At 46.6% G+C, this 26,050-nt stretch overlaps 3 protein-coding genes across 4 annotated transcripts in view; 1 reads left to right on the forward strand and 2 right to left on the reverse strand.

Annotated features, from left to right (window-relative positions):
• Nucleotides 1-1,304: 1,304 nt before the first annotated feature.
• Nucleotides 1,305-17,245, reverse strand: LOC119371732 (E3 ubiquitin-protein ligase RNF146). The gene is made up of 4 exons (XM_037642185.2): nucleotides 17,030-17,245; nucleotides 14,422-14,591; nucleotides 7,452-7,627; nucleotides 1,305-3,451 (listed from the first exon to the last, which is right to left on the reverse strand). The coding sequence occupies exons 1-4, from the start codon at nucleotides 17,064-17,066 to the stop codon at nucleotides 2,923-2,925; spliced, it is 912 nt and encodes a 303-aa protein (XP_037498113.1). The 5' UTR covers nucleotides 17,067-17,245; the 3' UTR covers nucleotides 1,305-2,922.
• A 399-nt stretch (nucleotides 17,246-17,644) lies between these two features.
• Nucleotides 17,645-19,524, forward strand: LOC119371731 (ATP synthase subunit alpha, mitochondrial). Its single transcript, XM_037642184.1, has one exon. It carries the CDS (start codon nucleotides 17,719-17,721, stop codon nucleotides 19,384-19,386), a length of 1,668 nt encoding a protein of 555 aa, XP_037498112.1. The 5' UTR covers nucleotides 17,645-17,718; the 3' UTR covers nucleotides 19,387-19,524.
• Nucleotides 19,525-22,891: 3,367 nt separating this feature from the next.
• The window catches only part of LOC119371730 (HBS1-like protein), a 39,529-nt gene continuing 36,370 nt past the window's right edge, over nucleotides 22,892-26,050 (reverse strand). For both annotated transcript variants that reach the window (XM_037642182.2, XM_037642183.2), the window contains 3 exons: nucleotides 25,595-25,809; nucleotides 24,302-24,446; nucleotides 22,892-23,097 (listed from right to left, as the gene is read on the reverse strand). In XM_037642182.2, the coding sequence (XP_037498110.1) occupies nucleotides 23,089-23,097; nucleotides 24,302-24,446; nucleotides 25,595-25,809 (369 nt within the window). In that variant the 3' untranslated portion in view covers nucleotides 22,892-23,088. The remainder of the gene's footprint in view (nucleotides 23,098-24,301; nucleotides 24,447-25,594; nucleotides 25,810-26,050) is intronic.

Below are 26,050 nucleotides of genomic sequence, written 5' to 3' on the forward strand. Positions count from 1 at the left end.
AGCCTGTCTGCGTGATTTCATTGATGTCCGCGGCATTTTCTCCTCAAAGACGAATGCACACAAGCCTGCACCAATGGGTGCGCACTTCAGAATGACGTCGTGAACCGGACGGCTGGGGACACCGCCTTCGGAGAACATTGCCGCGTAGCAAGAGCTTCCATCGTCAGCGAGACCAGATTTTTTCTGGAGGAACAGCCGGATCCGGCATCCACATCCGCTTACACATCTTGTTCTGACGTCGTCAAGGCTGCCAGACGCGCTCTACACGCTCATGTATTCTGTTCGTACGCCTGTTTTTATTGAAGTAGACGCGCCCTTTATCGGTCTGCATCGCCGTCGCCGTGAGGTTCTGTATAAAGTCCAAATCTATAACAGCGCCCCGCGCGTTCACTGTGCGAGTGAAAGCGTGCTAGGGCCGCCGACAATCGCGGCTCAAGCAGGGAGGAAACGCGCTCGCCGTCTTTCGTGGCGCGAAACGCCCGTGGCAGTGGGGGGGGGGGTCCGGAGGACAGGGGCTGCATCGATCTGTCAACAAATGCGTACTCTGACCATGCAGCTGAGCGCAGGCGCGCGCCCTATCTTTACAGGGCTTACGAGGCAGCTCATACCTTTGTACGTGCTCCGGGGAAGCGGCAGACAGCAGGAAGCTCGCTTCGCTCGCTGCAGCGGACGCGTTTCCTTACGCCAACGTATTGTTGATTTACGCGAGATCGGATGCTAAAGGACTTGTTCCTGTTATAGCCTGTTGCTGCCGCATTCATTGACTCGTCCTTACTTATTTTTACAGCACAGCTTTACGGTCGAGGTTTGCCGTGTGTCGTAGATCGAAAATTATCATGAACCGACGGGTGCTCTCTGCGTCTTCCTTCTTCATCGCCTCGCTCTTTTTCCTCTTCTGCTTCGCTCCGAGAACACGTGCGCCGATTTGTCCGGCGTGGGATGCAATAACTCTGACGGGCGAGAGAACGAGCAGGAGCGAAAAAAGCATGAAGTGTATTTACACCTTGCTGGTGGCGTCTTCCCTGTGCCTTGAAGCCTCAGTTGAACGTTCATCTGTAAAATAATTAACGATACCGCCACCTATTCGGCTAATGCACCAACTTATTCGGCTAATGCACTGCTTTACCTTCTTGCATCATCGTTTGTTGTTGTGCGTGTGCTGATACCATCATAAGTGGTAGCTTTGGATGTTGCGAAGAAATCTTGCTGGTACGTATGATTTGGGGGATTCAAGAAGGTGGGGATGCGCGCGTACGAAGTCAATGTTATGGGACAAAAGCAGCAAAATGACGAGATGCGTTAGAAGGAACCTAAGGCAGTGCAACATTTCGTTTTAATTTGCAAAGTGCGCAGAACTGACAGCCAAGCCTGGACTACATGATTAATGCACTTTAAATGCAACATATATTGCACAGGATAAAAATGTTGACATGAAATCATGGCTAAGTTTATAAAGAAGAAACAAGACATTATTGCATCACATGGATTCCCGTCACAGCAAACTGCAGTATGAACATTATAATGCATTCACACGATGTTTGCAGCAAGGCAGCCAAAAGCCACATGGAGTAACCAAAAAATAATAAATAGCAAAAATGTTTTCAAAATTCTTCAGTTTAATCAATGCAAATAGCGCACAAATTGTGTGACCAGCAACACTTGTGCAACGACAAACGAGAACACTTGTGGTAAAGTGAAACCTACTAGGCACAGAGGCAATTAAACTGCCTAGTTGTACGTATATACAAAGAAACGTGACACACTTGGCCTTTGAAGCCATGGAAGCACCAACACCGAGAATTCGAACAATAATTCGCGCAAGAGCTTCCTGCTTTGGTACCTACGCACTACGGGGCTTGCGGCCCACGAAACACTTCAGCTCTTGTCACAGCTAAGAGTAGTAATATCTACCGTATTTACTCGAAAATAGGTCGAGTACGAATGTAAGTCGGCCCCTACATGCTGTGGTCGACGAGAAATTTTTAAAAAATGTTATTCGAATATAAGTCAGCCCATACCTTTTCAGAAATTGATAAATTGAAACACAACATACCTTTAGTTGAAATAAGCATGGCTTATTTAGAATAAGCATGCACAGAACCCATTAAGTGTCAATTTTTCGCCAGAAAACGCATGGCCTTGGAGATCCGTATCTTCTCAACTGTTAGTGACAACGGAATCGCATACAAAGATCATGGTTTCTTGGATGCTGTCATTCTCAGTTCCAGGGTTTTTATCCGTCGACAAAAGATCTTGGCTGAGTGAGTCAGAACTGTAGTAGGCAGCATTCGCGGTGACCTCCGACAGTTTATATTAGAGTTCTTTATTTTATTCTTCCTTTTTTCTTTGTATGGCGAGGCAATTTACTGCAAATGTATGCATGCAGAGCACCAGTGTAACTGACGCTGCTAAAAGAACGGTGGGCGCAACAGTGGAACTCTATTAGCTTGGTACTTTTGCTAGCTTTGACCACGAATACTATAAGTTGAGTTTCTTTGGTCACGAAGAAAGATTGATAGCTAATTATGGGTGAAATTTCCGAGAAAGAAAAGGTCGACATATAGACCTATTTACGTAAGACACAGGGGCACCACCACCCAGGGCTGTTAAATTAATGTTTGTTCATATTTGTACATCGCGACATGTATTAATAAGGTCATGAATTTAAAATACAAAATAGCAACGCTACAGCCCAACATGGCGGCACCGAAACCCATCCGTAACATAGTCTATATTCGAATAAATACGGTAACTAAAAATTTTCTACGGTTGCCGCTTACGAGCACTGCGATCACATCAGAAGTCGTCACATATCACTGCGGGCCACTTACGACAGCTTAAATGCAAGGTGTATGTAAGTTCATGCATAGAGAATGAGGGTTCAGTCAGTTCATATTTTTGGTTTCACAACAAACACAGGAATCACAGGTTATCCTCGTAGTACCTTCTGCGACCAAACCGGCCGACGTGGCACAGCGCCGGCGATGTGGCATCACCGCTTCCCCTTTCGTCACCGTCTTCATCGTCGTCGTCCAATCGTAGTGAACCGATCGAAGTCCCTTCGAGAAAGGCATCTGTAGAAGCATCCTCCTCGGAGAGCGACAGGACACTATCGCCGCCTCCGTTGGAAGAGTCGAGCAGCACGGCGGTGTCCTCCTCAACCGCAGAATTTAACGGCGTAGTCTCGACACTGCCGGCACCTTCCTCCCCACTGCCCGTCTCCCCGTGCGACGAACGTTCCGCGGCGTTGCACTCTCCCGGCCGGCAAGGCGGGACTCCGCCAGTCGTGTCGTGCGCCGGTTCCTCAAGTCTGATTCCCGCTATTCCTTTTTTGGGAACGCTGGCTAGATCGCGCTTCACTCGCCGTCGCCGAGAGAAATCATTGCGGCGCACTTGCACCATGTGTTCGAAGTCGACGATGTAGAGGAAGCCAGCGATCAGTACTTCACACCTGTGAAGATACACCGCGCATTTCGAATAAGAGAAAAAAGGCAACACAACTCTGCAGGGAGAGATGTCGAACTGCAACAGCTTACGACACAAGTCTTAACTTGTTGATTGATCAATATGGTTTAATGTCCTAAAGAAGAATATGAAACTTTTTGTACAGCAAAGCTGTATACGAACCCAAATTCGTCCATCCTACGTGTGCAATAAACTCCTGTGTGCGTGCCACAGAAACTTGGTAAGCCCCACTACTGACCACTGGTCCACTAAAAATTAAGAAGTGAACCCACAGGCAGCAAACACCAATTAAGATTTGTGGACAGACATAACCAATAACTGAGAGAGACCTTAATGAATCATTGGGATTAACCAAGTGATAAACACTAGGGCCACGCATTTCAGCTTCGCTGGTTAGACATCTGTACGGAGTGCTTGGGTGCTGATTCTTTTAACTGTCCTCTCCTGTCTGTCCGGACTATCTGCTATTATTGCCTGTGTTCTGTCTATTCAAGCCCCGACCTTTCCACAGTCTGTACAGAGTGTGTGGTTGGGAACTTTATTAACGCTGTGCATAATTACTACTTCTTCTGTGTAAATTTATTTCTGTAACTCTCTTCTGCCATGGTGCTTACTGCGCTGCTCTATGCGGAAATAAACAAATAAATATATAAACGTTAAAAATTGCTGTGGGGGGAAAGGGGGGGGGGCTCTGATCTAATTTCATCCATCAGCAATTCTTTAATATCCATGCAATGGGTGGTACACAAACGTTCTTGCATTGCACTCATGCTGAAACGTAGCTGTGACAGGCAGGAATCCCACCATCGAGCAGATTAGGCCACTACGGCAAACAGTCGAAAACAGCAACAACCAAGTGCTGAATTTTGTTCAAAAGTGAAAAGTGACGATACAATCACTACAATCGACTTCAAAGAGAAAGAAGAGCGAAAAGAAGAAGCAGATGGCTTTCACCTTTGTGTCATTTGAGGCGAATACATAAGAGACCATGTGACAGTTTTTTTAAAGAGTGTTGTTTTTCACTCTCTGGCTCCACAGCTTTCCCTACAATGCCCCGGAAAGCTGTTTTCAAATACTACATAGGAGGTACGAATTGCCAGCATCCTGGCATAAATTCTGCATCATCGTGTGCAATGACGCTGATGCCACATGAGAGATTTCAGGAAGTATGGTACTCGTTCCAAGACCTGGACGTGGTCATCCATCAGGGGTCATCGCAGCAGGTGCTGGAAACAATCATTGTTCATGACCAGCTCGATGACAAGCATCCTCACACCTTCTGACGCTTAATAGTTGATGGCATGTTAAATAGCAGTAAATACTGGCAAGTGAACCAGCAGCAGCAGCGTGGGGCTTTAAACCACCACCCCTGACATTTTTTTACAAATTTCAAGTGAACAAGCACTTAAGTTCAGAATGCTGTCACAATCTCGTATGCCAAGTGAGGCAGCACTATGCTCTGCAGGAGCGTCACATCAAAAACAATCTCATGCTCCTCTCTGAACCTTTCTGTTGTCCATATTACTCATCGTCTTGTCGACAATTTGATAATAACTGGGGTTTTACGTGTCGAAACGGCGATATGATTATGAGGCACATCGTAGTGGAGTGCTCCAGAAATATCGACCATCCGGTGTTCTTTAAATGCACAAAACACACGGGCCTCTAGCATTCCACCTCCATCAAAATGTGACTGCTGCAGCTGGGACTGAACCCACGACTTTCGGGTTAGCAGTATCATCTTCTTGACTGGTACACTTGGTGACATCACTAGGGTGTCGTTGCTGTTGATTGGCAGAATCAGAATCGTAGACTTCAGCTTAGCCTGCCAGCGCTGTCTTCGGGCACTGGTCGCACGCAAACTCTTCCTCGTTATATTGCTTGCTTGTGCGCACAAATGTTGCTTGTTTCAGTTTGCGATGCACAACACTAGATTGCTCGCGTTTCCAAGTACATTCATTCTTGAATGAGTTCGTGTTTGCCACAATGATTAGGGAGAAATGCATGACACAACAGCTGCACAGCAACACGGCGCACATTGTTCCAGGCCAACAGCAGTTTTACTAGTTAGCGGCAAGCTCTCCCTGCCTAACGACATGGCAAATCCGGTACAGAGGTGTGGTTGTTGTGAGTACGCCGTGGTGCCCTGGTGAGTCTCGCCGTCGCCAAGTGCCAGTGTGTTGGTATCTTTGTCACGTTTGACAGTGGGCACTGCTATGCATAAATTAGTTACTTTGTCACAGAAACTGTGGCCAATGTCTGTGCCATCAGTGATGGCGATGTGCGGCCTTCAATCGGTGTCGGTCATGCCAGAAGTGGCAAGCCGGCGGAACTGCTACATACTTCAGAAACCTCTTGCGCAAGGCGAAGTCTTACGGCACCAATCGATAGTGGATCAGTACCGCATGCCTGATGCATCATACGGGGCAGCAGAGCAGTAACAGCAGGGGACCACCCAAAAGTGCAGACCAAGTCATAAACTGAAGTGCACGGTGTTTTAACGCAAGAAAAAATTCATGAGCCCTTGCCCCATAGGGAAAATAGGGGCGAGTGAAGCTTGGTGTGTGTGTGCCTGACGCACTACTTTTCTTTCTTTCTTTCTTTCCTTCGTACTGCACAATGCTCCCTCCTAACTGTTCCCTTCCTCCATGCTGGGAATTGGGCCGTCATCCACATGCTTAGTAGAGCAGCACTTCAATGATGCAGGCGACCAGGACAGCCATGTGTTCGTATCCAGGCAACAATGAAAATGACAAGTCACTTCGATAAAAGATCAGATTACTGTATCAGAAACGCCTGATCGACGGCAAGTCCACGATTGAGAGAGCATAAATTATTAAAAACGGGCCCATACAAACACGCATGTGACTGGCACACCTTAGAGGGCCCCATCTCTTTGTGTTCGCGGGTGTCAGGTTTTCTTTTCAGTCACACCCACAGTGCCAATAGCACTTGTGAGCCAATACAAGCTTCGCTCGAAATAAGCACGAACATGATGCTGGTAGCAATTCACTTTCCACATTACTTTTAGAGAAGTACACAGCAAGGAGTGACTGGCCTGGGTGAAAGTAGCAAAGGCAAGTGACAAATGAGCAGTGGCTGCATTGTCAATCATCAAATGCTTGTAATTCTTGCTGTCATTGGGTCATTTTTATATCATTCTTGCAGTTCAATGTTTGCTGTAGACTTGTATGCTACCGTAAAATCCCGAGCAATTGTCCCCCCCCCCCCCCCCCCCCCCCCACGGTGAAAGATAACACGACAAGATTTGGAAAGGGGGGGGCCCTTGCTCGGTCATGGATCAAAATTCAAGATGGCGGCGGAGGAGCCGCTCAGAATAAAGAAGGCACATCCATGCTTCTAATGAAGTGCTTTATTGAACACGCATGCATTCACTGTTTTTATTCACCTCATTGGGTAAATAAAAAGAGTGAATGAAACGGTGAAAACGGCGCGAGGGGAGAGGGGGGCGCTTTCCCGGTCATTGGCACATATTTCAAATTTCCCGAAAAAGGGAGGGGGTGCAGGGTGGGAGCGCTTGCTCGGGATTTTATGGTACTTCCGTTATTTGACAAATTTTCAACCTTGAGGTGGTTTATGAGCCCCTTTAAGCATTTTTTTGCTGCCTTTTTAACTTGACCAGCTGGTTAACATGACCAACTCTGTCACTCTAGTCATGATTGAGCAAGCTGACAGCGACCGTTCTAGCACACACACGCACACACACACACATATGCACATACATACTGCTGTCTTTCAACTAAACACTCACTGAAAATGAGGTGGTTGTGCAATTTCCACATTTTTAAACCAACATTCATTAGAAGAATGCACTTGTGTTGTTCCTGCGTTTCCTTGTCTGCGTATTGTCGTACCGTACATTGAGAACTAGCCCAGCATTCTACTCATGTTCTAACATTTACACAGTACAGGCAATTACAAAAGTCAACACTACAGAAAAATTCTGCACTCTGTGAGCATTTTACCTGGGGAGTTGCTTGGCGGCCGCTGCCTCTAGCTCTGCACTGGTCCTCTCGTCATACTGCCACCAGCCATTGCGGCCCTCGTAAAACCACCTGTAGCTCTCCTCAGTGGGGGAGTCTGGCTCCGACTCCGAATCTGGAATCAGCTCCGGCTTCTCCGTAAAGTCAGCAGGAATTTCCTACGAAAAGAAAAGAGAGAGAGAGAGAGAAATGAAACTTGATGCATTTTATAAAAACTCTTTGCCCCAAAATTAGTCTTGCAGGGCTTGTAGTATCTGATATGAAAACCACAGCACAAGACATACACTCTTTAGGTGGGGAACCTACCCAGTTTCTTGCGAGGCACGTTCAGCCAGATAAAGTAACAACGACACGTGCCCGTATGTTCGGTGATGGCAGCGGATACCTATCGGCAGGATGACCCAACTTCAAGACAATAATCGGCGCCTCTCATAATCATATTAGAGTGTACTAGAATGGGGGAGTGGGTCCACTCAAGGCTCCACGCTGAGGCGTTTTTTTCGGAAAATCCAGGTGGCGCCACCGTCGCCTTCACCTGAAGACCTGGCCGTGGTTGCCATGGTTACAAGCCCGCTTTGCCGTGCGGTTCGCGGCGGGCGGCAGTCTGGTAGTTCGCGCGGTTCGCGTGCTGCTCGCGCGTCGGGCGCAATCTCGCAGCGTTGTTGCTGCGTTCGTGCGTACGTGGCCGTGAACGGCGTCGCACCGCGTTTCCGCGCCAGCTCAACGAAATCGAAATGTTTTTATCGCAAAACGCCCTGCTCGTATAGGTAGTCAAGCACGCAAGTGCCGTGACTTCCGCGGTAATTGCTTACATTCAAGAGCGTTAGTTGAATTTGGCTTTTGCGAAAACGCACGCATCGAAAGTGTAATATGAGCATTAACTGCGACGCTTTTAAGAATGTTAAGATAACTGTGATATATGATAATTAAGTTTACATTTGGCGCAAATTTAGACTCACTGCAGCAAATTAAATATGAGGCAAGACTAAAGTTACCAGCTGTTATCATGAGCAATAAAGCTAATATGCGAACTCTTCTGCAAATTTGCAGCTGTTCGTAAGGGACGCGTGATATTATTGAAAAACTAAACCAGTCCTGTTGCGCTTGGTATCAATACGTGCGTGAGGGTGTAGGCAAATTAAGTTTAGTCACATCGGCCGGCAACTGTGCTATTCGTAAGAAATGACTTATAGCGGCGGACGCGCGTCCGTCGCAGTGGCTTTGTGATAGGTTTTCGTTCGGCATCTAGTGCTGGTATACGTTGTAGGTATTAATGAAATATGTTATATTTTACCTTTTATTTTCGTGTCTGCGGTACGTGTCCATGCAAACATTTGTTCGAAACATGAACGTGTTCTCACCTATGGATATATGGTAAGAGTCTGAGAGACACCAATAAGAGAAGTGAAATACGTAAAATATTTTATTTTAGATTGACTGCGCGAGCTCTTCGCAGCAATATAAAAAACATCGAAAATATCATCGACACCGTTGCTCGAGGAACGTCAGGCTCTATGTTGTCCTGCTGAGCTTTAAGTGTTTTGCTCTTCGAAGCGTTTTCCCTGTTCATTCCCTTCACTAAGAAGTGAAGGCGAGTGAGCACGTAGAACGAAACGAGCTTCGTGCTCACTGCATCTTTGTGATCTGGACAGCCGACAGCTTTCGAGTTCAGAAAATTACTTTTCACCAATGAAAGAATGTCAGAGATGCTCTCTGTGTGCAACATCGAAACACTGAAATATTCAGTAAACAAGTTTTCAAGTGCGGCAATGAAATCGTACAGCTGTCGGGAGGGATACAGAAGTCCACCCCAGTCGCATTGCTCCGTGAATTGCGAAGGGAGCTGTTCAGCAACCGCGACAGCTTTCTCAAACAGAAGCACTTCTTTGCATTGTACGCATGCCAACTTCAATACACACTTCCTAGCCACGTACCCTGCTGTGTAGTAAATGAGTCTCGAGTCACTCTTCTCCAAAGTCACATCGATGTGGTCAGCAAGCTTTTCTGGCATTGTGGCAATCGTGCTTTCGACATCGTCTAGTTTCCCCTGTGATATAAGATCATCAATTTTTTTGTGCGTGACCTTTAGACCCTGTCTGTCATGCACGGTGACAAGGGCGTTTATCATGTCAGGGTTTGCGTTTGCACTGTCCACACTGTGCGCCAAGTTATAAAAGGACAAGCAGTTGACGGTTATTAGAAACTCATCCGGAGAGGGGTGCGCGTTGCAGCCACTTGACTGGCGAACGATGCCGAAGAAGTGTTCCACGGGATCAGTGCTAAGTCGAGATGTCATGAGATATTTGAAACCAACCCTTTCTGTCAGGTACTTCAGCAATGAAAGGGTATTTGCTATAGTGACCCTAAAACCTATGGCAGTGGACTCGCTGAGAAAGTGCCGCTTGTTGTCACTGAATGATTCCCAGTCATTCAGGAAGTCCAGAAAATCGGACAGAAATGCCGCATCTGTGGAAGCTGGTCTCAGTGCTTCGGCACGAAACCTCGAAGTCATCACGGTGATCAGTCGCTGGATCTTCCTGCAAAATAAACGAAAGGAACGTATGTCAGAAAGGCGCTCATCATGCGTTTGAGATGTTTATGATTATACTTAATTCATTTGGAACGCAACCGCGACTCACGAGAAGAACCGCTGAGTTGCCTCGATGCTGCCACACCTTCTCTCGATGTCCTCCTTGTAGAAGGCCAGGCCCCGTAGGACATATGGACCGAATAGTTGGAAGGCGAAAGTGGTTCTCATCTTCTCAAAGGAGTTTGGTTCCAGATGCGTCTCGGTCAAATTGGGCATAACTTTCAGTGTCCGAACACTTCTGTCCCGTAGGTACGCCTCCCGAACTGGATGCACGGACACCTAGAAATATAAGTGGAGGTAATGCAATGTATGCGAGAAACACAATCTTTGTAAAATGTCAACCATGGATCTATACGTACCAATCCCTCTGGTGTTGCAAAGCCTTTCTGGAGAAGACCATTCCTGAGGCATTTTAGCAGATGGGGGAAATCGGAGATAAAGTGCAATTTCCGCATCTCGTCGACAGGATGCTGTATGGCGCCGTTTATTTCCTTCGATGACGCCAACACTCCCGCTAGCTTCCACATCTTTCGGTTCCAGGGGGCTCCGTCACAAGTGATGTGGTCGACGAACAAGCCCGCCTGTTCCACGAGGATGGTAGCTTCCATGAGAATTTTCAATAAATGTCTCCTCTCACATTTCCTTTTGTCGCAAAAACGCCAACAATTTGGCTCCATTTCCCTGCGAAAGGCACAAACATGATGACCATGCCGTGATCACATTGCTGGTACTTGTCCTCGGGCTTCGTAAATTCTCCAAGGTCCACGAAGCCTTGAATCTGGCCAGACGCCGTCACACTGAAGTGTTCTGACAATTTCATTTCGTCCACCATAATCCGCCATGTCTTTCGAGGTCTGACATGCTCGCGGTTTTTTTCTTTAGAGTGTTCATTACTGCTGCATTAAAGCCGAATGCCGACTGGTATGACCTCAAGTATCTTTTCAAAGTAGTGTTGCTGGGCATCACGAGAATTTCGTTCTTTCTGATGTGCTGATATAGCCTGGGACTTTTTAGTTTCATGAGTAAACACTCGAGGATCCACTCCTGATTGTAGCGCATGCCCTTCTTGCTGGTTTGTTTGGCAGCTTGAAAGCAAGCGCGAACACTTGCCTGCTGCTTTCGCGGTAGTGACGATATTTTTTCCTCTAGTGTTTCATCCGCGACATTCGCATTCTTTGCCCTCATCTCTTCGAGACGACCAGCAATGTCCAACAGCCTTGCCGCCATTCGCTTGTTCCTCTGGCTCAGGACCCGCAGTTTGGCGGAGACTGGGTTTCTTCGTTCCTTTCGTTTCAGGTAGCTTTTTCTTGTGAGTATTACCTTCCTCACGTACTTGCATGAAATGCATGAATAACCTGGAAGTATACGAGAAAAAAAAAGAATGAAGAGCTTGCAGTTTTCTACCACGCATGCTTGAAACGCAATTCATGCACTTTCACTTTCTGTATAGGCAAACTATTCTTTAGTATATGTTAATGCGTACTGGAAAAATTAGGGGTCACATAAATTTTCTAGCGTTAAACAGGTTACTCATTGATTAATTGTACAATATATAAGTGACGTCTCAATAAACGTTTGCGCGCACTCACCTTGTCGTTTAACCGCTCCTTTGCACGTGACACTGAAGACAAGGCCGTCGGAATGAGAGATTTGCTGCTCCAGTTTCTTCGTAAGAACGTCATAGGTGAAGTCTCTCGCTCTACCTGCCCCTCTGCAAGGGTGAAGAGATTCTGCGCAGTCGAGGACTTGTTTGGCATCTTCAAGGTTATAGGCGACCTTTTCGGAGACCAGTGTCTTCCGAACATATGTCCGACAAATCACTTCACTGCGATCGGTACCGTAATTCATGAGCACGGTCTTTTCGATGCTTACAAGTTCACCACTTAGGGAGGCCGAAACATAAGCGATTCCGTCGTAATGACAAAAGTTGTGCATTGCCCAGTGGTCGTTTGGCCGGACAACGTCTCCAAGTTCAAATGCGTTGTCGCTTTGCCTCGCACTTTCGCAATCCTCAAATCTCAGTTGCGGTTCAACTGACAGCAGCACAGTTCTTTTTGACGGCTTGTCTTCACAGGCTGGTGGTGAAGCCGCTCTCTTCTTCGTTGACTGCTCCGGTGTGGGCTGCTCGTCAGGACACTCCAGGAGATGAGGTAAAATTGTGGGTACAGCATCACTGCGAAGCTCCGGTTTTCCACGCTCTATATGTACTTCTCGGCCTTCGATAATATGTACATAATGCCTCAGTATGTACTTTTGCTCGAAGTGCAGCTCGCAAATGGCATCGGTGACTTGCAAGGGCCGATCAGCGCGGTTGAGATTCTGGTCCCATAGCCGGCGTCTTTCTTCGTCTCGAGGTACTCCAAAGAGTGAGAGCTTGGGCCGGTTTTTAACTCTGCTGTATCCGGTTCGGCAGCCCACGACACAACAGTAATTTCTACGCCTAGACGTGCTCATCCTCTCATCTTTTGAAGCAACTTGGAACACTCCGCAAAGCAACCAGCAGACACATATGTGCGCAGGCAAACGTGCCGTCTGCCGCGTATTCTTTGTCCAGACGGCTTTGCTGAAAGGGAACTACAAACCTACGCGTTCACGGAAAAAACATACATTTTATTTCATTTCACTTGTTTTTGTCTCTAACAATGTGTAAAAAAAAAGAACCAGAAGACAAATAGTGAAAACAGCGCACGAACGACGGTGCATCGAACAGACGACGGCGCGTCGAGCAGACGACAACATCAAGCGCTCAGCGTCCCCGCCAGCGCGTCGTGCGGCCCGAACCGCCGCTCCCGCCGGAGCTGACGTCAGCTTCAGGAGAAGGCGACTGCAGCGCCACCAAATTTTCCGCCGTTTTTGCTTCACCCGCGCCGCTTGCCGCCGGCCCCAGTGGACCCACTCCCCCATTTTAGTACACTCTAATCATATCGTGGTTTCGGGACGTTAAACCCCAACAATTATCATTATTCAAGACAGAAAATGTTTCATGTTCTGTTGCTATAGCAACGGACGTGCCGACGTGGTCGGCAGCTGGCATTCCATAGCCAAGCTGACTGATTTGCCGCGAAGCACCGGTTGCTGGGCAACGCACTTTTGTCTTGATGTTGTGCTGTCCCGCCAATAGATATCCACTTCTGTCACCATACCGACGGGTGTGCGGTGTTGTTACTTTGTCTGGTCAATAGTGTCTCACGAGTGTCCCCACATAAAGAAGTGAGACACTTACACTGTGACGAAAACTTATTCATCCAACTTGACATTTTTTTTTTGGAGCAAGATGAGTGCCTTTTTCAACACTGGACAGAAGCTGTACTTTTCTTATGACAGCCGACCCACGTGGAGCAATTTTCTTGTGAAAAAGTGGCAGTCCTTTCAACCAATGTGACCAATTGCAACAGGACTTACGACTAACTTGGTTGCACAAGCACTGCAAGTAGCCGGAGCGTATGAGCCCCAAGTTATCAGTTTAAGAAGAGTAAAACATTGATTTTAGAGGCTAAATTGACCATAGCATAGTCTTCGCATGCTTTGCAAGGAATCGTTTTATGAACTATCATAGGAAGCAGACAGCTTAAATGTTCATTCACTTAAATTTTAAAGCTACGGAACAAAACATGGCTCCTATCCCTGTACTGATCACCAATAGCCATTGTGAAGACGTCATTCCTCAGATGAAAACAGCATAACGTTAATGACTGCAAGTGACGACGACACCTGGAGACCTTCAGCACGTGCTTTCATAGAAATGCTACCAAGAGACTCAAGTACACGTCACAAACCTAATCATACCATCGTCAAGCATAAGCAGCTGTGCAAAATAATGTACAGGTTTGTCACTACGAATGCTCTGATGGTTCACGCAGCCGCCATGATGTCGAGTTCTGTCGATTTATGTCACTGAAACACTAACTATCTGCACCTAAAAGCGAGAATTCCAGGATTGGGAAGTATACAAGAGAAATCATGTGACATACAATTACCAGGGACATATCTGAGCCATTGTTACGGGACACGAGAAGCCTATTATAAGATATTTTATTATTTTTGTTTAGATCATCACCAATGAATTTGTTGTATACATTTCTTTATTAAGGCTGTCTAGCAATGCAGGTAATACCATACTGTTTACGATAAGGCATTACTGCTCTGTTTTAGCAGCTTACCACGACCTGTCAAGATTTCAGCTGCACGAGTTGCTCAATGCCGATGGTAACATGATGAGAGTAGCTAATAATGGTATTGCACACTGAAATAGCTATGTACGGTACGTAAAATAGCTACAATGGTACGGTACAGGCCATACAGTAAACCAGTGCTACTGAAATGCCCTAACGCAGCTCAAAGGTGGGTTTCCACTCGGCTCACCTGTCGGCACATGGCACACCTCTTGCTCTGGTTGGCTATGCCCTTCACGCATAGGAAGCAGAATATGTGGCCGCAGGGCAGCCGGGCAGGGTGAATGCACTTCTGCAGGCAAATGGCACACTCGAGCCTCGGAGCGGGCGGCTCTTCGTCCGTGCCGGTGTTTTCCAGAGCTGCAGGAAAGCAAGAAAAGTGAGCAACGCCTCTTAAAGGGACATTACATTACAGTGGAGTTGGGCAAAAATAAATGAAAGTTAAATTAAAAAACTATGACCTGCCTGCACCACCTAAGTATCGCAGGCTCTTAAAGGGACAGAAAGTGGTGTTGGGCGATATAAAATTACTTAAAAGAACATAAAGTGTTAAGCCTTGCCTGCTGCACTGAAGTATCGCAGGCACTAAACAGAAAACCGATTAATCTCGTATTAGTATAATTACTCTGTCCCGAAACCAAGAACGCCACACTTGCCACGAGAAGACGCGCCAAAAGTGAGAAAACTCGAAAAAGAAAATTGCGGGTTTCTCCTTTATTATTAAAGCTATGATGGTGAAATTAACTACATTAGAGATTTCAGAGTAAAATTGATCAATCTAAATTGATTCATGTTCCACTTTAGTGTCCCTTTAAAACTACAACACCTAAAATAAGTTTGTCGTTTGTAGCCCTCAAAGAGCCGCATACCCACAAGACACAAAACTGTGACCGAAGTCAAACAACAATCATGGGGCTTAAAGTTAAAACAGTTGCAACTTTCACGCACCACAGTCGTTTCCAGCGCACGCACATGTCAAAAAGAGTGCCAACTTCATGCTCTGACATAGAAACCATCGTAAGTAGCGCAACTAGACAGGACACACAGCAAGGAACAGACGATCACAGACACACTGTTCCTTGCTGTGTGTCCTGTCTAGTTGCACTAGTTACGATGGTTTCTATGTCAAAACACCAACTCGCCCAACAGTCAACTCTTTCATGCTTTGAGGTCAGCTTTTGCTACTATGAGATGCAGGCATACCACAACGCTGTTGGGGCATTGATTTAGATGCAACGCATAACGGGGCTTCACATGCTAAAGCTACAGCCTTTTATAAGGCACACTGTAGTGCATAATAATTTTGACTACCTGGAATTGTTTAACCCCTTCAAACTGATCCAAACATTAAAACAACACTAGAGCAGCCGCTTTGGCAAGCATGATAGTCTGGAGGCTAGTTTCAGTTTTACGCATATGCAAATACTGGTTTATTGCTGCTAGTTAGTAGAGAGATGCAGTGTATCCAGATACCTAAGTACACAAGCTAGAATCACACAGATAACTGGAAAATTTTGTTTATAATGCACTCAACTACGTTCTCAAAACGTCCCGGTGCATAGGTGTAAAGATTCTGGTTTTCAAGCTGCACGTTATGACCAGGGGAGCTATGCTCATCTGTTTTTTCACTGTCGCATTTTCATAGAAACCAGGCAGAAAGTAGATGCCCATCCGACGACATTTCCATTAACAGTCCGGCGATTTATACTGAATACGAAAGCATCACAGAGAAATGTACGACGTGTACGACACTATGCCAGGCAAACCCTTTCAGAGTCGGACAATATAACAACCCACACGATTGAGTACAGCTCAGCAAAACCTTGTGTTGAACCTCTTTACAAGTGACAGCGTCACAAGCGCATCGTTTGCAAGGCCGAGAACATTTATTTGTTCGTGAGCCCACAGATGCACAGGCACCGACAGGCTTCACGAAACGGCAACAAAGGGTGCGCGTACGCGAGCTTCGGGACTGACGCGGAAAGGTTCTACGACGCGGGATACATAGGCGTGCGCGCAAGCCCCCCCCCCCCTCTATTCACCTAAGAGGGGGGGGGGGGCAAAGCCAGCCCCACACATTGACATAATAGGGAGGGGGGCGCTGCGACTGGGGGGGGGGGGGGAGCAATGCCAGCGCCATACATTGACATAATTGGGAGGGGGGGGGCGCTGCGACGAACCTTCGCCCCCCCCCCCCCCCTGAAGGAGAACCCAGCGCACGCCTATGGTGGGATATATTTGGGCAGCGCTATTCGCGCGTGCGCCAACACACACGGCACGGTGCTTTCATGCACGCAAGGCTCAATTCAGTCTGAGTTTTCAATTAGGTACATAAACGTACCTAGAAAGCAGCAAGGGGAAATCAGTTAGCGACCCATGTAACATGCCTGCGCCCGTTTACATGCGCAATGTAGTACACAACGAGCGTTGAGTAGCCAGTGTTTACAGTGTCTTATAATTCATATAATACGCCAAAAACAGCGTTCCTAGGTTAATGATAGACTGCAGCAGGAGGCGAGAATGTGATTACTGTAACGCAGTTCTCTAAGCTAGTCAGTAACGACTTCCCGCATCGCATGAACTCGCGACAAACAGGCAGTACCCAATGAGGTCCGCCTGTACCCCGACTCCTTGCTAGGCTGACTGGTGTTGAACTTGAAAACTAAACAGCCGCGGTTGGGAGCTCTTTAAAAGCGCTCAAGCGCGAATGCGCACGCCCGCGCCCACGACTTAAATACGACGGAGAAGAAATACTACCAACAACGCTACCGAGCCAAAACAACTTCGAATGAACTCACCCGGAGAAGTTTCCGTTGGCTCTCGGCGTTCACCCATTATTCAGCGCGTCCTAGAACTTCACAACCGCTAGAATTTTTCAGTCTTGTTGGACACTGATCATTTTGTTCCCCTCATGGAGCTAGCACCTAAACGGAGGCAATTTTGAACCTGTACGGCGACGCAAAACAACACGACTCGCACGACTCTAAAAGTAAACACAAATGGAAAACGCGGTTGTTGTTACCTTGATTGTTATTTTGCTGGGAGGCGCACTTCGCTGACGCCATGGTATCGTTCCGAAACACGAACGCAAACGCATTTCTCGATAATTAAATACACCCGACATTGCATGTGTTATATAAAAAGAACGTCTAAGCAGTTGCAACGATGCTGAAACAGTTAAAAGAAAGTAGCATTATCGTCGTATTGACCTTAATTAGGCTAGTTTAGTTTCAGTTTTGCGCCCGTCAAAATAGCTGGGAATTGTTGTCCCTTTAAACAAAATTTTCTCCTAAACTTGCAACGTATATAAACGAATTGATTAGCTTATTTATTTTTCTGACTACATAAAGTTTATACGTGCGCTTGAGGAGATTACGCGTGCTTATTAAATGAAATAAGGTGTGCCCAGGGCGCACTGCCGTCGAGGTTTTTCTCGGCCAGTTCTCACCGCCATTGCTCACACCACAAGGCACCTTCGAGCTGTGAGATGGCTTTCGTGTCTGCAAGATTTACCGGCGCATTCGCCAAACAACTGGTCAGGGGCGTTGCCAAGTACCCGACGCGCTGCACGGGCGTGAGTTCGTACGTTGCGCGACACTTTTCCACCTCGAAATGTGTGTCAGCCGGTCCCGGTGCGGCCGAGGTGTCCTCCATCTTGGAGCAACGCGTCCTGGCCCAGGCGACCACGGCCAATCTGGAGGAGACCGGTCGCGTTCTGTCCATCGGTGACGGTATCGCCCGCGTCTACGGACTTAAGAACATCCAGGCCGAGGAGATGGTGGAGTTCTCCAGCGGCCTCAAGGGCATGGCCTTGAACTTGGAGCCCGACAACGTCGGTATCGTCGTGTTCGGTAACGACAAGCTCATCAAGGAAGGTGACATTGTCAAGCGGACCGGTGCCATCGTCGACGTGCCCGTCGGACCCGAACTTCTGGGTCGCGTCGTGGACGCCTTGGGCAACCCAATCGACGGCAAAGGACCCGTGGCCTGCAAGGGCAGGGCCCGCGTCGGAGTCAAGGCGCCCGGCATTATCCCCCGAATCTCCGTCAAGGAGCCCATGTTGACTGGCATCAAGGCTGTAGACAGCCTGGTGCCCATCGGTCGTGGCCAACGTGAGCTCATCATCGGCGACCGTCAGACGGGCAAGACCGCCATCGCCATCGACGCCATCATAAACCAGAAGCGCTTCAACGAAGGCTCGGATGAGAAGAAGAAACTGTACTGTATCTACGTCGCCATCGGCCAGAAGAGGAGTACCGTCGCGCAGATCGTCAAGCGGCTCACGGGCGCCGACGCCATGAAGTACACTATCATCGTGAGTGCCACGGCGTCGGACGCCGCCCCCCTGCAGTACCTGGCACCCTACGCCGGCTGCGCCATGGGCGAGTACTTCAGGGACAACGGCATGCACGGCCTCATCATCTACGACGACTTGTCCAAGCAGGCTGTGGCTTACCGCCAGATGTCTTTGCTGTTGCGGCGACCCCCTGGTCGTGAGGCCTACCCGGGAGACGTCTTCTACCTCCACTCGCGTCTTCTGGAGCGTGCTGCCAAGATGAACGACTCCTTCGGAGCCGGCTCCCTCACCGCTCTTCCCGTCATCGAAACCCAGGCCGGAGACGTGTCCGCCTACATCCCGACCAACGTCATCTCCATCACGGACGGCCAGATCTTTCTGGAGACCGAACTCTTCTACAAGGGCATCCGGCCCGCCATCAACGTCGGCCTGTCCGTCAGTCGTGTAGGTTCGGCTGCCCAGACCAGGGCCATGAAGCAGGTCGCCGGTTCCATGAAGCTCGAGTTGGCGCAGTACCGAGAAGTGGCTGCATTCGCGCAGTTCGGCTCTGATCTCGACGCCGCCACGCAGCAACTGCTCAACCGGGGAGTCCGTCTGACGGAGCTCCTGAAGCAGGGTCAGTACAACCCGATGGCCATCGAAGAGCAGGTGGCGGTCATCTACACGGGCGTGCGTGGCTACCTCGACAAGATGGACCCCTCGCACATCAACCGCTTCGAGCAAGAGTTCCTGCAGCACATCAAGGCCACGCAGAAGGACCTCTTGGCGACCATCGCCCAGGAGGGCAAGATCAGCGACGAGACGGACGCGAAGCTCAAGAAGGTCGTCACGGACTTCATGGCGACGTTCCAGCAGTGAAGAGGTAGTGAGGAACAGTGCCTAGCCATTCCAGGGTGCCTCCCCTGCCAATAGACTCGAGGGGGGTTTCAGGGGGACCACAAAGTGTGGCTTTGTGTGTCGGAGAGGTCTTGTGAATAAATAGTTTTCCCATACAAAGACTGGAGTACTTGGCCACTGTGCCCATTTCAGTGGTTTGCATTGCGCAGTGAGCTTAATCAAAAGTGCGGATAGTTGAGCTTGTTGGTTGTACATATTTCAAGGAACAGCGCAATAAACAACAGGATAATAGAAGCACTGTAGGAGTCTTCTTCTGTTGGCCTGTCTTTTTTTTTTTGTGCTGTTCTTTGGAGCTTAATGACTGGGCAGTTTCATGGCCAGTAATGAAAGCTACTTGAAGTAATGGCTGCTTAGGTTGTCTGCACTGCTTGGTTGCAAGCAGTTGTGCCCTGTTATCTCTAAATTATTAGATAGCAATTTCCTTTTGCAACCAAAAACAGATTAGAAATGGTGCATGGGCTCCCTGGCACAGTTTTGACCTTGTTTGGGATAATGACCTTGACTCACTAGAACAGAAAATATGTGGGTGTTACATGTGCTAGTACAAAGCAGATTTCACTGAAGATGGCCACTTGGTGTAATGGCACTCAGCAGAAGTCATGCAATGTGTTCACTGTAATCAACCATTCAGCTTAACATAAAAAGGGATAGTTGCAGAATATAGTGCCAGCATAGTTTGTCTTGGGCACGGTGAAAACGCTAGCCAATGGCATGAATGTCTAACATATTGCTGGCCTGTCTGTAGTAACTGCAAACACCAATTCAAGTGAGAGAGAATAAACATCTTTATTTTGTTTTCATTGAGGCATCGTCTTTGGGGTGGTCTTCCCATTCTAGGAAACCTAGGTAGCGAGGGCTGTCGACGCGGCGAAAGCCAATTCAAGTGACTGCATTCAAAGCGTACCACTGGCAAATTTTTTTTTGCTAAAAGCAACATTCAAGACCCACCATGGCTGCTGCATTCCTATGGGGGCAAACTCAAAAAACATATATGTACTGTTGCACCCAATACGAGTTGCAATACGCTGCCAGGGGTCAAAGCAGTGCCAGCACTGCACAGTGGCGCCGACATACAAAACAATCGGCAGCGTATCGTATTTACTCTAATGTAACGCGAGTTTTTTTCCAGATTTTTGCTCCCTAAAGTCGACCCTCGCGTTACAATCGAGTACCAAACTAACCATTTTTTTCTTCGTGGACGCAAGAAAAAGTGACCTCTTGAGTTACAATTGTGGTCATGTTACAAACGAGTAAATATGGTAAACTGTTTGACTACTGTTATTTGCAAAACCAATTTCGCGTTTGCCGGTGTTGCAGTGTAGGCTTGGAGCCCCTTCAACCATGGCTGCCGTATTGCAACTCTTATTGAGTGCCGCTGTACTTAAATCTAGGCGCACGGTAAAGAACCCCACATGGTCAAAATTAGTTCAGAGTTCCCCACTACAGAGTGCCTACAGAGTGACACCCGGTGTCGCTGCAGCCGTTGTTTCGACAAGTGGACTTGTATTCTTTAAGGCTGCAACTTTCAAGTTGCAGCCTTAAAGAAGACAAGTCCACTTGTCGAAATGTCGGCTCCAGGGACAGCCCTTGTTCAGGAATTTTTCATCTCGTGATTGTATTGTGGTTTTGGGTTGTTAAGACACAAGAAAGAACAAAAGGTAGCAGACTTGTCAACTACCAGTCACGTGGCCGGGCATTTCATAAAACAATACTCCTTGGCACGGTACACATGGCTTACAGTGACGTCACTGAAACCACCATGTTGGAGCGCCAGCATGTGGAGACGCGGCGTTTGCGATGTCGTACTAATGCTACCAAAACATCACATGCAGCTTCTTTTGTTATTCATGCACAGAGACGCTCCTGCCACATCGTTTTCAAATTGATGCAATTTGTTTGTCATCAAAACCACCATCGTGGAGTGCCAGTGCATTCAGAAGCTACGTACATGACGTCACGTGCAAGCTATCTATATTGAGTTGCAAGGCAACTTTTTCTTATTCAGTATCGTTCAAATGAAATTCTTATCCACGTTTATGATCTGTATGAGTTTCTCATCAACACTAAACAGAACAAGTGAGGACATGTTACCTCTCTGTAAGCAGACATCGCAAATAATGGGAGTCAGAAGTTGAAGCAAGAGATGATAATTTCACATTTTTATTCAGAGTTGTCCCAAAGGCCCAAGTCACGTGGTAAGGTCTAATGCCTGAAGTTTACCGTTGTGAAAACTGCGTCTAAAGTCACTAACATGCACATTTCACTGGTGTTCAATGCCAAGAGGACAACGGCTTAAGTGAATGTAATAAGTCTGCTTTCCAGTATTAATGTAATAACGAAAAAATTTTAACTAGCTGACAACAGTTTCTCAGGGGCGACTAAAGTTTAACCTACGAGTTCACTTCTGACGCACACAAGAACTTTTGTTACATCCATTATATAAACATACAAACCATTATCGTAAAAAGGCATGTTTAGGTATTGTATTTATTTCATTACAGTTAATAATCGCTTACACAGTATTTGTATCTCATATACTGAAATTTGAGTATAAAGCATATTTTCTATAGAATTATTTCAAATGTCCAAAACGTGCTTCTGTGAGCTGTTGTAGCTGCCAACTTGGAGCCGGGAGTACACGTTGGTTAGTTGAATGAGCTGTTTGAACACATGACTTAAGTGGCGTTAAGTTTCAATGCTAAGCATGCCCATGTGAGAACTCATGAATAACACTAAACTTTTAAAGGCATATTAAAGCAAAATACCATACCAGCTTAGGCTCATAAATTATTGAGAATTCTATCGTCATTATATGTCGTGACAATACGTTTGTTATTGGGAGAGAAAATGAATGTCATAGCTTCATTTCTTGATTTCCCAACCAAAAGCCTAGCATATGAATGTCGGTGCAACATCGAAGACTTCAGAGTCTCTTTCATCTTTTGGCCACATGGGCTGAATAAAATTTTTTTAAACGTGCCATGTCAAGTCGTTGGCTCCCATTGAACACAATGCATTTCATTTTTTAGCGATAAGTAATTAGGCCCGAGCATGCGGTCAGAATCTGCTATGTCACAGCAAGTTTAAGGGTAGCAGTACCACCGGTGTGTATTCATTTTGCACTTTTTATGGCTTGCCAAACATCTCATGGCAAGAGTGGTGCTTTTGATACTGCGGAAGAATCAACCGACACAACTGACATTGTCTTTCTGTTTTAGTGTTCCTTTTTAAAGTGGTCAATGGTTAATGTCTGTGACACCACAGATAACACACCACAGATAACACAGGTGTGATAAGAAAGGCGATATATATATATATATAAAAAAAGAAATGATGTAGTGGACATAAAATCCAATCACACTATGAACAATGTAACGTGAAATGTGTTGCGTTTCTTATTCAAGAGTAACGAAGCGAAATTATGCATTCAGGCACATCTCCACTTTTTTTTTATTGCGTTACGTTTGACACAAAACAAAAAAAAAGAAGTGAAAACACAGATTGACTGTAGAGAGCTTGCATCAGTAGAGGGTTTGCTAGCCTTTGTCCAGTACCACGTCATTCTCCAAAGAGATCGTGCAAAGTTCATCCGTGCTTCTAAAGTCAAGAGTCCATTTGTTTCACGTATCACCGCTGGCTTTTTAAATGCCAGCCGTTTGTCAATTACATTACCTGCAGAAAAAAAAAAAAGGCAAACCACACACACGATGAATATGCTGCACATAACAAGTGAACATCTATTCTATCTGTTACCATACAAAGAAACAGAGACTATTATTTTCACAAAATGCTGACACTTAAATTGCGTGCAGTCAGCTTTGATTTCTAACACTACTCTTCACACCGGTTCAAAACATGAAGGCAGGCCTGATCTAATATTATGGCTCTTGAGAAAATTTGTTCAGTTAAGTAAACCTCTTGACAACCAATCGTCGTGCACTGTCCGAAAATGTGATGAGCTACACAAAATCACTTCTCAAGAATCTGCTTTGTCCAGGCTTAACACATATAGTTAGGGGCAGCCATGGAAATTGAACATCTAATCTTAACTTGACACTGTAATATTTAAAGGGGTACTGACACCAACATTCAAAGCCGAGTTTACTCTGCCATACAAACCTCCTGTATACAGAGGCAGCTCTTAGGAAGTGTGAAAATCAGTAAATACTGATAAGATATTTTATTTAGATCTTAAAGTCAATTTTCACATGGCACACCTACAGACATCGAAACTGGCATGCTGTCAGGCTACAGTAACAATTCTGGTGACTTCGCGCAGCAGTACAGCTAGTAGCGATGACGTCAGGTACCAAAGAACAAAAAATGGCAACTTGTGCGTCACCAAAGCAGCTAAAGAGTGGAGTAGCTGTGGAAACGTCACAATATCTTGTGCGAGCACGTGACGAGAAGCCCATACCGTGTCGTGACGTCAGGGTGCAGTAGGAACCGAAACTAGCTTTTAAAAACACGTTTAATTTTCCAGGGCACACCCACTCTTATGAGCACATTTTCTAGGCTCTCGAGGGCTTGGACTTTCATTCGACGCAAGAAAACAACTGAAAATATTCGCATCAGTATCCCCTTTAAATGGTGAAGAGAAGTCATTTTTAGGGGCATGCGAATATTCGAAAAAAAAAGAAAAGCAGAAATGGAAAATTTTCATGTCAGTAACCCTTCAAATGGACCCCACGATAACTGCGATGTGTCACTTTAACAGTTCGTAAGACACAACCAAGAGAAGCCATCAGGTAACGAAGCCGAGTAAGGGGGTGTTACGTGTCATTTTTTACCGAAGTGTAGTAATAACTATGCCTCCAGTAACTGAATTATTAGTCGATACGCTATTGGTTGGATGGGAGAGCTAATGTGTACTTGCCTCGGTGATAACGCCAGCAGCCACGGTGCTGCCCCCCGACCGAAGCGTGATGCGGCCGAGCTCCTTGAATTCCTTGTACAGTTCCACGCATATCGGACGGCTCACCTTGATTTCAACCAGGCCACTCGTGTTCTTCACCAAACACCTGCGTCATCAAAAAACATACAGGCAAACCTCAATATGACGAATACCGTTTATAACAAAGTAAACTTGTAATAGTAATAATAATGATAGCATATCCTACTGTATGAATATAAGCAGACCAAATTAAAATACAAGAATGGTATGTTTCACGTGATTTGATTGCAATAAGCATGGGCTGTATTGTGGCTCTATGCAGGCGACATTAAAGAGAAAAACAATTTTTCTCGTATTGGTAAATTACTCGTTCACAATTCGAAAATCGCCACGCTTGCCGTGAGAAGACACTTGGTAAGCGAGAAAAAGTGCAAAAAGAGAATGCGGGCAGCGACGCGACCTCGAAATTTCCGCACCAATTGTCGTGACGTCATAGTTTTTAACTGCGTCAGGTAGGGCCTTTGTAGCTCCTAATCGGTAAAAATTAAGTACATTGTCATCTGAGGTTACCAGGGACTTAGCATACGAACTTTTAAGGATATTTCATTGAAATAATCGCACCAACATACAAAATAAACACTTTGAATTTCGTGACGTCGCGTGCGGAGGTTTCAGCGCTAAAGTTAAAAATGAAACTTCGACCTTGATTTTTCTCTTCTATAATAAACCTATGATGGTGAAACTAATGACAAAGGAGTTTTCAGAGTACAGTCTAAATTGATTCATTGTTTCACTTAAGTGTCCCTTTAAGATGGAAAAGGCTGTTAATCACCACATAAGAACATTAAAAAAAAAAAGAGTTTGAAGTGGCATTCATCGACAAAAGCTACCACAGCCTACAGAAACCATAGACCCGTTTCATACTTATAAAGCTAGCTTTCCTGCGATGCAGTTTGCCCAACTAATGCCAGCTAGTGACTAACTGCAAACAGCACATTCAAGTGCAGTTTGCTTGTGCTATGACCTGAAAAAAAAATGTAGACACGGCTTTCTTGACATGATCACGCATAATAGACAAATCCCAGCATGTGCAACTAGGACCTCGTCTGACCTTGAAACACGACAGGTCCGGCCATTAGTTGGGCGAATATGCAGCGCACGGAAGCGCACTTGTGGATTATAAAAAGGGTCTTTTATGACCGCTGGACGTGCAGTGCTCAGTCTAGACGACTGAACCAAAAGTCATGACCCGCAGACCGGCGTTTGGGTCCCTACCTCGGCTTGTTGCGCACCACTTCACCCGTGACCTTGTTCAGCTGCGAAATTATGCGGTGAATGGAAGCCTGCTCCGTGGTGCTCTGGTAGTGGAGCACGACGGGGAATCCCCTGGTCAGGGGCACCTCGATGTTGAACACCACCAGGCGCGCCTGGAACCGCGTCGACACCCGGATTGGCACGGCCGGATCGCAGATGAAGCTTCCCGTAGTGACCTTTGAAAAAAATAAAAAAAACAAAGGACCCCTTATGCATTCACCTAAGACGACTCGAAGGCGAAAGCGGTCTTCTTTTTCCTCTCAGTGGATGTACTGATCCTGCCCTGCCACGCTCCGAAACCTTTCCGCACCTAAGGTGGTTTTGCACTGCCTCCAGTACTGGAGGCGTTGCAAGCTTTCCGTACCTCACCTGGTTTTGCACAGCCCCCGTGATCGGCCGACCTATGACCAAGCAAAG

This window comes from Rhipicephalus sanguineus, chromosome 10, assembly GCF_013339695.2.
Source record: "Rhipicephalus sanguineus isolate Rsan-2018 chromosome 10, BIME_Rsan_1.4, whole genome shotgun sequence".
In the NCBI taxonomy this organism is placed as follows: Eukaryota; Metazoa; Arthropoda; class Arachnida; order Ixodida; family Ixodidae; genus Rhipicephalus; species Rhipicephalus sanguineus.

What these genes read in the sequence shown, in the direction of transcription:
- LOC119371732 (XM_037642185.2), bottom strand. Translation starts at nt 17,066, where the DNA reads ATGGGTGAACGCCGAGAGCCAACGGAAACTTCTCCGG. An exon ending in GCCAACGGAAACTTCTCCGG is followed by an intron (nt 14,592 to 17,029) that starts GTGAGTTCATTC and finishes GCTTTCCTGCAG; the next exon opens with CTCTGGAAAACACCGGCACG. An exon ending in GCCGCCAAGCAACTCCCCAG is followed by an intron (nt 3,452 to 7,451) that starts GTAAAATGCTCA and finishes GTATCTTCACAG; the next exon opens with GTGTGAAGTACTGATCGCTG.
- LOC119371731 (XM_037642184.1), top strand. Translation starts at nt 17,719, where the DNA reads ATGGCTTTCGTGTCTGCAAGATTTACCGGCGCATTCGCCAAACAACTG.